The sequence below is a fragment of the Ceratina calcarata genome, unplaced genomic scaffold (genome assembly GCF_001652005.2).
Source record: "Ceratina calcarata isolate Rehan_Ccalc_2016 unplaced genomic scaffold, ASM165200v1 scaffold569.2, whole genome shotgun sequence".
Lineage (NCBI taxonomy): Eukaryota > Metazoa > Arthropoda > Insecta > Hymenoptera > Apidae > Ceratina > Ceratina calcarata.
The window spans coordinates 468056-478427 of NW_017176894.1; the positions used below are offsets into that span (position 1 = coordinate 468056).

The following is a 10372-nucleotide window of genomic DNA, read 5'->3' on the forward strand; positions in this document are numbered from 1 at the left end:
CACGGTGCATAATGAAAAGGTCTATCTACACTAACGTTACGTCGACGTAACGTTACCAGTACGTAGGGTCTCCGTAGGTCGTAGGGCGTACTTCGGCAACTTAGGGTGTAAAAGCAGTCTCGTTTGACACCGAATCGTTAGGCGGACTGCCTGCTGTTTAAGGTCCATTACCTGCTTCGATGGTTCTTTCGCTTTGCCCTATGCACTGTCCTAAAGACTACAGCACTGGTTCCGCTGCCAAACGTACGACCTACGGAGACCATACGTCCCGTCGACGTGACGGCGACGTTACGTTAGTGCAGAAAGACCTAAACGCGACACGACACAAAAGATACGGAAAGTGAGGTGGTGGTGGCATGATAGGGGACAACGAACAATTCAGGGTCCACGTAACCAGTAACCGGTTCTATATAAAAGTACGTGCTACGTCAACGGGAGGAGGCATTCGCACCGAGTGATCGGCCCAGTGATGACCGAATCTTGCAGGGTCATCGAGTTTCCGATCTGCACCAAGACGAGCGAACAGACGATTAGAAGCTTCGCTAGAAGATACATGCGCGACTGAAGGAATTTCCTGCGAGTCAGATTATATTGAGGGGACGTGAACAGTAACGGTGGTTCGAGCAAGCGTGGGCAACAGAATTTGGAAAGGCGGAAAATCGGAGGATTGGTCGGTTCGCGGCGAAGTGAAAGTCCCCGACGGGTCCTACCTCCTAAATTCGATCGGATTTCGAGAGTGCGGCTCCTGTCGTTGCAGCGAGAAGAACGCGGCGTGTGCTTGGAAATTTATTCGTAGATTCAAGGAATAGGAAGCAAGTGGACGGAAGGTCGAATACCGTGAGACACCGTCGCGGTCTGAGGTGAGCGAACCAAAACTCGGATTCAGGATTTCACTTCGTGACACGACCCACATAGTTAGAACGTCTAAAGTGCGATTTCCCGCGACTTCTTTCGCATCAGCAATTATCATTTCTAGTCTTCATAGAGTAAAAATACTTAAATACTGATTAGTGATTCTTCATGAAGAGATTTTATATTTCAACTTGAACTCTACTTCAATCGGTTTTGTGTTGGATAAAAAGCGTTGACGAAAAGTGGCTAGAACCGATCGCCGTCGGTGACGATTGAAACGAGACGCATGAAAGAGTTCTCTTTCCGAAACCTCTCTAGAATCGATGGCAATGGTAATAGAATAAGTTTTTTTTCGTCCATCGAACCGAATTTTTCTCGCTATGCGCCTGACAGAAATTGAATTTCTCTGAAATTTAGTCAACCAGGACGGTTTTTGTCGAAACGGAATGTAGACCGGTCATAAATCATTACGGCTCAGAAAAATAGTTAAAGCTGTCGCAACGAGTTCGCATGCATACACCGGGCCATGCCTCGTAGAACATTATTTTTTTCCCTTTCGATTCGGTTCGATCGACGAGATAAACCCTCTACAATCTACTTCTATTTCCAATGCCTTTCACAGTCGAACGCAAACTTCTCGGGTCTCTTCGACTATTAATATTTTACACGTTTCAAACTGCATTGCGTTATGTAACCAATTTCGTACGCGTTTATCTGTCGATCAACGGATTCGAAATCAACTGTGCAGTCACGTTCCGAATGGAAAGTAGAACTTAATTTAAACATTGTTATTGTTCACCGATCGCGAAGTCAATGATCTGTATCGCGAGACCGCAGAATAGTATGCTAAACGAAACAGTTACAATTTTCCCACGTTACCATGCATCTTTCATATTATTCTGTAAACGCGTTAAATCCGCAGTAACAGCTGGCCGTAACCACCGATTGCATTTCGCCAGTCACCGTAGAATCGATTCGGGAATTAAATTGTCCGAGGATGAATTTATCCGTGCAAAACTCGATTGCCTCGATGCGTTTTATTTGCTTCACTACGGAAGGTATTACACCAAACGAGGCCTTCGTTTCATGGACGTGACGAAATCCGGTGAGCGAATCCACCGGCGGTAAGTTTGTAAGGCGTGGAAAAGCTCTCACAGCGAGAGCGTTAGAAAAAGTATTCGCTTTCTCAACCGAACTTAAGCAGGTCCGTTGTGTCAACGAGTCCGCTGCCGCGTTGCGAACGAAACAATAGACGCGAGCCTCTTTTTCCGAATGATAATTAGAGAAACGGAGCCTGGACAAGAAAAATTACGCCATTACCCTAATTCTTCTCGTGATTCCGAAGACTTATTTGCCGCGTTCTCGGCGTCGAGTCGCGTCAGTTTTTCATTCTTTTCTCGAGGACCTAGCCATCGATCTTTCTCTCGCTGATCGAAGCAGCGTTCAAGAGGCATTCGCAGCTAACGCCGACGTTTTTCTTTTAGGATTTCGAATTCCATGAGTCAACAATAACTCAGAAAGCATTGAGAACGTGTTTACGTTCGAGTCAATCGTCTAATTAATAAGCATAAATAAGAATGTAAATTCGTTCGGATAGAATGTCTCGTATAAAGATGTAAAACTTTCAATTCACAGATGGGTACTATACTACAACAGTCGGTGTTAAAAGGCCGACAGAGAAGCAGCCCGGGTAGAGAGAAGGATACGCTTCATAAATTATTCAACCAGGCAGCGTTAAACTATTCTAGTCAGCTGGCGATCCGTTACGAAGGTGTTTGTCATTGATATTATTAACAAGAAAACGAACACGCATACGGTTCTGTTTGATTAGAAGGAAAAAATAAAATGGAAAAGACAGAAACGTGATTTGCGTCATTAAGAATCCATTATATATCTTATTTTTCTCTGCACGTGTACTATTTTTTCCTGTCTAAATTTGACGCAGGAAAATAATTAATGGATGAACTATATCGCAATATGTTCTCAGATGATAATGGACAACGATACGCGATGTCCTACGGAGAGTTACACGAGTTGACTAACAAATTAGCCAGGGCGTTAAAAAAATTTGAGAAACCGGAGGGCTCGTCGAAATGGCTCGTGGGAGTGTGCATGAAACCGTCCCACCGATTGCCCATCGTCTTGATCGCCATAGAAAAGGCAGGCATGGCGTATTTACCTTTGGACACGGAGTTTCCCATGACCAGGATGAAACACATTCTGCAAGAGGCTCAACCGTTCGCGATCGTGATTGAGGAAACCGGTAAACAGGACGTTTTTCTTCATTTTTTCGACCTCCGTCTGATTTACAAAACCGGTTTCAACTGAACTGCATGCCACGCAAAATGGTACATGTTTCCGAAATGAAAATTGTACGACGGTCGATCATTCGAATAACTGATGAACTTTCTCTTATTAATCGCATAGTAATTTAATGTATGCGCGATACATGCATATTCACAGCCTTATAGCGGTGATATTTATTTCGTTTCTTTCAACTTTCAACCGATGTCCTCGAGTTACATGGTCCGTGATTAAAAAAAATGTCAGTAGAAAAGAAAAATAATGACAGTGAAAAAACTCCTGAGTTCCTATTTAGAAACCATATTCGCATCGAGCGATAAATGGAAGGACCTTGCCGGCTATGTAAATTTAAGGTCGATAGGTAAATCGAATCACTTCTATAACGTTCAATCGGATTTCGCGGCCGCGGAGTTTCATTGACATTCGTCGCTCGTAGCTAATTGAACGTTGTTAACACCGAGGGACACATCAACTATTCTACAATCAATTAAGCCGATTCAGGAAATCGCAATTTGACTCATCTCTCAATTTTTTTATCAGCGGATCCGGCGATTTACGAGGGCACGAGCACGTTGACTTACAACCAATTATCGAAGCTGTCCGAAGGCGAGGCGAAGGAGGATTTAAAGATCGAGGAGGATCCCGAGAAGATCGCCATCGTCTTGTACACTTCCGGGAGTACAGGCATTCCTAAAGGTAATTAATTCGTTTACATCATACGTTTCATATAACGGTCGATGCGGTAATCGAGGATATACCGATTCGTTTCGTTTCATTACAACAGGAGTACTCTTGCCACACGCGACCGTGTTAAACAGACTACAGTGGCAATGGGAAGAGCTGCCTTATGCAGAGGACGAAGAGCACTGCGTGTTCAAAACGTCTCTGACGTTCGTGGACAGCGTCTCTGAGATTTGGGGCCCGCTGCTGCGAGGTCGCACCTTGATAGTCGTTCCTAAAGACGTTACCAGAGACCCGGAAAGGTTTGTCGCGCTATTGGAGAAATACAAGGTGAGTTGGACTCGGTACTTAAGTATGATTGTTTTCAATAGATTCTATACGAGGCTGTGATTCATAATGATTTCAGATTCAACGACTGGTGCTGGTCCCGTCGCTTTTACAATCTATACTCATGTACCTGAGCCTGCGGGTGAGCATGAACGTCGATTATTGCAACATGCAAACGACTATACGTAAATGCTCGTACGTTCACGAACGCAACGTTAGAATATCGTTAACGGGTTTCTACTCGATCCTTCAACCTCGCCTTCACCTATCGTCGCCGTCAGTAACGATCGATTTTTCAGATTGCATTCAAGAAATGCACTTATATGATTTTTTTTGTTCGCGTTACGCTCGCTCGATAAAAATTCCGTGAATATAAAGTTGATTGGAGAACTTAATGCCACGGCTCTTAATTAGCCGTTAAAAGGTTGGCTGTTACGTGAAGAAGGGGTAGATCCGGTGACCCATGTCTAGTTACCTTGACTCGCTGATTGATGGATCAATTAACGTCAGAATATGCGGTTTTAAATCACGCTAAGTAATCGGCGGTAACGCCAAGTTTGGCCGCGCGAATTACTCATGAACGTCTCGTTTCAGAGCAAGGACAGCGCGCTGAGCTCGCTCAGACTTTGGATATGCTCCGGTGAAACGTTACCGGTCTCATTGGCTGAACAGTTCTTCGTCACGTTCGACAACGGCGAGAAAATTCTGGCCAACTTTTACGGAAGCACGGAGATCATGGGCGACGTCGCCTATTATCTGTTGAACGACCGCAGGCAGCTGCAGTCGGCGGAGAAAGTGCCCATAGGTAAGAGGAATTGTTTTTAGAAAATAAACGGATACTGGATATAAAAATGAAAAGATCAGAGACTCGATTAAATTTGCAATTCTAATTGTGTCCTTGGCATCGAGGTTCAAAGTTGCTCTCGGGTGATTGCAGGAAAGCCGCTAGACAATTGCATTATTTATATCGTGAACAAAGAAATGCGACTGGTTCCGCAAGGGGAAGTGGGCGAGCTGATAGTAGCCGGAAGGAACCTCGCCACGGGTTACATTCGCGACGTCGATTCCCGGAAATTCCACGACAACCCCTTCGCCATCGATCCAGGTAAAAACTACAATTCAATGAAAAACGTTCAGACCGTACGCTATTTACTCCTTAACGGAGACTTAATTATTTCTTAATTAAACGCCGACTCATAATTGTTTGACGGGAATAGAAGATGACAAATAAGAAACTCGCGCGCGCGAGACTTTACACGTATAACAAGTTTCTCTGCTTTTTTATCCGCGTACCGCGCGTAATGTCGTTAAGTTAGGAATGTCCGATCTTACTTCACTTGGGAATACTTCACGCTATCGTCGTGGAAATTTAGCGTTCTTCCTTTTTTCTTTTAAATCGACGTTTGGCTGAAAATTTATTTATCCTTTACCCGGTCTCATTAGTTCCATTATTAATACGAGAACGAATGAATTATCATCGAAAGGAGACGGAAACGAGATGAATTACGGTGAGAATCGCGAAGTAGGTAATGTCCTTGCGTAATATCAAGATCTCATAGTTTATCAGTTATATTATAAACTATCGCGTAACCAATTGTTTGTTCTTAAACGTTTTATCAACTATATTATGAAGTACTCGTTACCTAACATCAAGATCTTCGTTAGCCTTACATTTTGATTTATACATCGTGGATTGCATCGTCCTTTAAACAGAATACTCGAGGATTTATTGCACCGGTGACTACGCTAGAATATCAAAGGACGTGATCGTATACGAGGGTCGGTTGGATTCGCAAATCAAAGTCAGGGGACACCGCGTGGATCTCACAGAAGTAGAGAAAGCGGTTGCCAAGGCACCTGGCGTCGACAAGGCCGTCGTGCTATGCCACAGACCCGGCGAGCTGTCGCAGGTACAGCACCGCCTGTCTCTCAAGAATATCTCAACGGCGGATCTCGACTGCAATTTATCGAATTTTCAGACACTCATAGCTTTTGTAACCGTGGCGAGCGATTCGTCCACCTGCGCGTTGAAAATCGAGACTTTCCTACAGGCCACGTTGCCCGTCTATATGTTGCCGCGAGTCGTTATGTTGGAAACTATACCGCTGTTGACCAACGGAAAAACCGATCGTCAAGCATTATTGAAGTACTACGAAGCTTTGAACGCAAACAACGACGGTATGGGACTTTGAATAAGAAACGGATACTATTTCTTATTAACTCTATCAAATAAATATCACATGTATCTTTCTATCTAGATGAAGAACGATGTTTGAACTGTGAGTATAGTGGAGTACCTGAAAAGGATATGGAAAAAGCAAAAGTACTGTTTCCTACGGTGGCCTCCGTGATCGGAGAAGGCAACGCGGTCGTAAGGCTAGAATCGAATTTCTACGAGTTGGGTGGCAACTCGTTGAACTCGGTCTACACAGTGACAAAGCTACGGGATCAGGGGTACAAAATAGGCATCACCGAGTTCATCACCGCGAAGAATCTAGCCGAGGTGATCGACCGAATGACGGTCAGCACGACAGACGAGGCTTTCGAGAACGGGACTCTAAACGAGGAGGAGTTCATCTACGAAATGCTGAACGACTCTCATAAGGCGGACGCGATAGAGTAAGTGGGATTCAATTTTCTTGAGCGATTTTCGTTAGCGTGATAAGTACGAAGCAAAACGTTCGTGTATTCCTTATAGGATTATCACGGAAAGCTTCTACAGTAAAGCAGACTTGGAGCAATGGTTGATGCCGGAAATATCCAGGGAGGACTATCGGATACTAATGGAGAGATTATGGGATCCGTTGGTGGAGAAAGACCTCAGTTTCGTAGTGAAATCGTCGCGAGACGGGAGAGTAATTGGGATCGGGCTTAATTTCGATCTTTGGGACGAACCCGAGGTGATACTCGACTCGAAACTGACGATTGTCTTCGATTTCTTGGAATACCTCGAGGCGCCTATCAGAGAACGAAAATTGCCGAAAGGGAAAGGCCAGATTATACACAATTTCATGATGGGTACCAGCAGCGATCTGAAAGCGGCTGAAAACGTTATTATAATGAGAGAGATGGAGGAATACTGTTTACGTCTAGCCAGGAGGAAAGAGTACGCCGGAATTTTCACGACGAACACGAGCCCGCTAACGCAGGTAAATACCTACGTACTATCCCAAACTCGAAAGCCCCAGTTTGCGCGACACACTTTTTTTAACAAGTTTGTAACAAAAGTATCGTTATCTCGCGCCTCATCCACGGAAACATGGAAATTGGATTACCCAAATTCCCATGCTTCTTCTTCAACTTCCCAATTTCGTTTGTTATGAATTATAAATAAAACCGAGTTAAAAAGTCCTATATGTATAATCGTACGTACGTACGTGGTTCTGCATAAAAGATTCACGCTCGAGCGCATTTTGTTTGTGCTGCAGCAACTCGGAATAGACGTGTTTGGATACGAAACGATGACGACTTACCAAGTGAACAGGTACAGCGCCCCGGATGGTACGAAGCCCTTTGGAAAAGCACCGGACACTCAACTGGCAATTTGCTCGTTGAAAATGATCGCCTAACATGGGTACCCTGCAAACAGACCGGAAACGATTGCGTTATTCCAATTGCGATGATGCGACGCACGAATTGTCGTAACAACAAAATTGAAGCATATAACGGTGTAAACCCGTTAGGCGGAGAAAATTATACAAGCGTTAATAAATTGCAATCGGAAAAACTGCTCGGTATTTATTATGCAAAATTACATTGTGTGATTGCCGTCGATTTCGTTAGTATTATATCGTATCAATGCTCTAACAATATTTATATGAAATTACTAAAAACAACGATTACGAAAAGTTGTAAATACTCTTGTACATAGAAAAATTGTAAGTATATCTATACCGCGATGCATGATCACGTTCATTTAGATAAGAACATACAAAACGACCAATTATACTGTTAATCACTATTGAATACACGTAATGTAATATAAATATTAGCGTTCGAAACACTTACAGGCGATACGATTAGAAAATAAGTGCAAGAATTGATGGTTATGTTAATTGTCGAATGTACGCGTCGTGTATGTGATTTTTAGATGATTTAATAAAAAATTATTCGTGTACCTTTGTATTGTCTAATTCCGAATCTTCAAAACCTGCTTCAACACGCGATGAGCACACTTATTATATCTTGAAACTTTATTATTCACTGCACTAAAACGAATTAACTGAAGACGTGTCTTGGACGTAATTACGCATTGTTTAAACCGTAACTCTTTTCTGTGAACTGCTTTTTGAAATATCCCGATCTGAGTGATTAGGAAAGATGGCAGCACATGCCGATCGTACAAGATGCGATAGTGGAATATAACCTAACGAAATGTCAAATTCGGCAAAATGAATTTTAATTAATAGATACGTATATATCTCGATCGCCTGTTTCCAAATCCAATAATAACGTACATGTTCTTTGAATAAAGTTAATCTAAACTAGTATATGATCATTTTATTTAACCCTATCGTTAGTATTACTCGACATGGCTCCCCTTACAGATTTATTGTCGTGTAGCATAATCGAAAAAGATTCTAACGGCGATATATTGTGGACATGGGTCTATCCAACTGTTTCTGAATCGCAAAGGACTGTTGTCGCGAGAAAATGCAATTTAGAATTAGAGCACAATTCTCCCCAGGTGTTCGTATTTTCGAGATACAAACACGCGTGGTTCTACATACATTGTAACGAAGTGTTCGATTCTGACAAATTGCCAAAAGTAAGTTCAAATTAACGATAATCACGAATACGGTGAAACCAAACGAATTCGTCTTTGAAACAGGTGAAACAGTTTGCCCTAGTTCTATTCGCAAAAGATTTTAATCCACGAAAGTATGAGGTCCTTTCGAGAGTGCTCAGCAAAATGTACTGCAAGACTGGGAAACCTACGGAAATATTACAATTGTATCTCTCAGTATTTACGAAAGGATCATGCTCCACTCAGGAGAACGGGACGTTCGTTTCCGACGACTTTAATACTCATTCCTTTATAATAAACACGAATGCCAGGGAAATGATCAAGACGTTCGAACTGAAAACGATTCTCATATACACTGCTCTTCTCTTAAAGAAACGGATAATCGTTTATCATCACAGTTTAGAACAACTTTTGAGGTGGATTGGAACTTTTCCCTCATTGATGAAACACCGAAATGTTACAGATAATCTATTCCCATGGATAGATCTAACGGATGATGAACTAGCAGAATTGAAAGTACGTAAAAGAATCTATTACATTCTAATGATTCGAATTCCCCTATAAAATCTTAAAACTTTCATACATTTTTTCAGGGACACTCGCACTACGTCGCAGGCTGTAGAAACAGTTCAGTTTCATCGAGAACTGACTTGTTCGATTTGCTGGTAAACATACCAGCCAGAGAAATCACAGTTGCGTCTCATGCAAAAGGTAAAACGATAAGAATTCGATGATACTTTTACTTTGTCAAATATATACCCTAGTTACTATGTTCTTTCCAGAGAGTTTAACGATGACAAAGACACATAAAGAAATAGCACTGTTCATGATTCAATTGAGTGAAAATCAGTCTTACGCGGAAGCCCAAATAATATCCGAGATCAATGACAAGACTCAAGATTTACTGAATCAGCTGAAATCGTTAGCTGTCCTTCAAGGACCCGATGGTCAGAAAATGGTTTCCGCACAAACATTAAAAGAAAAAAATTTACCACCCGCGGTAGAAAATTTCCTGATCAACTTGGCCGTGGCAGAAAACTTGTTTCTACTGTAATATGACACTGTCTTCATATTTTTGTACATATATTTAAAGAATCTTACACAATAAATATATCGACGTGTTAATTGTAAAACTCATTCCCAAATTGCGAATAATAATTTGAATTGAAAAGAACTTGGCGTCCTGAAAAGGTAATAGTAGCGCTATCTAGCACTGAAATTGAGATTTAATCAAGACATGAGAAACTTCAATCAGACGTAGATTTCTTGGCCCCGCGCAAAAATCCTTAGCTCCTATAAACACTATTTAAAATACGAAACTAGGGAACAATTTCTACTTTTATTAATATACGTTTATGATATCCCAGTTTTTTTTAATAAAATTGAGAATGTAGCTTGAGGACAAGCCCACTTGCTATTCTAATTCTTACCCACGAATAATCAGCTTTTAATGAAATAATT

At 42.0% G+C, this 10372-nt stretch overlaps 2 protein-coding genes across 3 annotated transcripts; both read left to right on the top strand.

The window, feature by feature from the left end:
- Positions 1-418: 418 nt before the first annotated feature.
- On the top strand, positions 419-8281 carry e (nonribosomal peptide synthetase ebony). Of its 2 annotated transcripts, XM_018032242.2 has the most exons (13): positions 419-860; positions 2488-2623; positions 2840-3115; positions 3697-3852; positions 3941-4167; positions 4244-4306; positions 4759-4969; positions 5102-5269; positions 5878-6074; positions 6144-6342; positions 6423-6783; positions 6863-7313; positions 7593-7733. In XM_018032242.2, exons 2-13 carry the CDS (start codon positions 2488-2490, stop codon positions 7731-7733), a joined length of 2586 nt encoding a protein of 861 aa, XP_017887731.1. In that variant the 5' UTR covers positions 419-860. The 2 variants fall into 2 exon arrangements, with proteins under 2 accessions (XP_017887731.1, XP_017887732.1); XM_018032243.2 differs by lacking the exon at positions 419-860 and having other exon boundaries at positions 7593-8281.
- A 412-nt stretch (positions 8282-8693) lies between these two features.
- On the top strand, positions 8694-10084 carry LOC108629414 (protein FAM45A). Its single transcript, XM_018032063.2, has 4 exons — positions 8694-8932; positions 8996-9427; positions 9505-9622; positions 9694-10084. The coding sequence occupies exons 1-4, from the start codon at positions 8696-8698 to the stop codon at positions 9963-9965; spliced, it is 1059 nt and encodes a 352-aa protein (XP_017887552.1). The 5' UTR covers positions 8694-8695; the 3' UTR covers positions 9966-10084.
- The last annotated feature ends 288 nt before the right edge of the window (positions 10085-10372 follow it).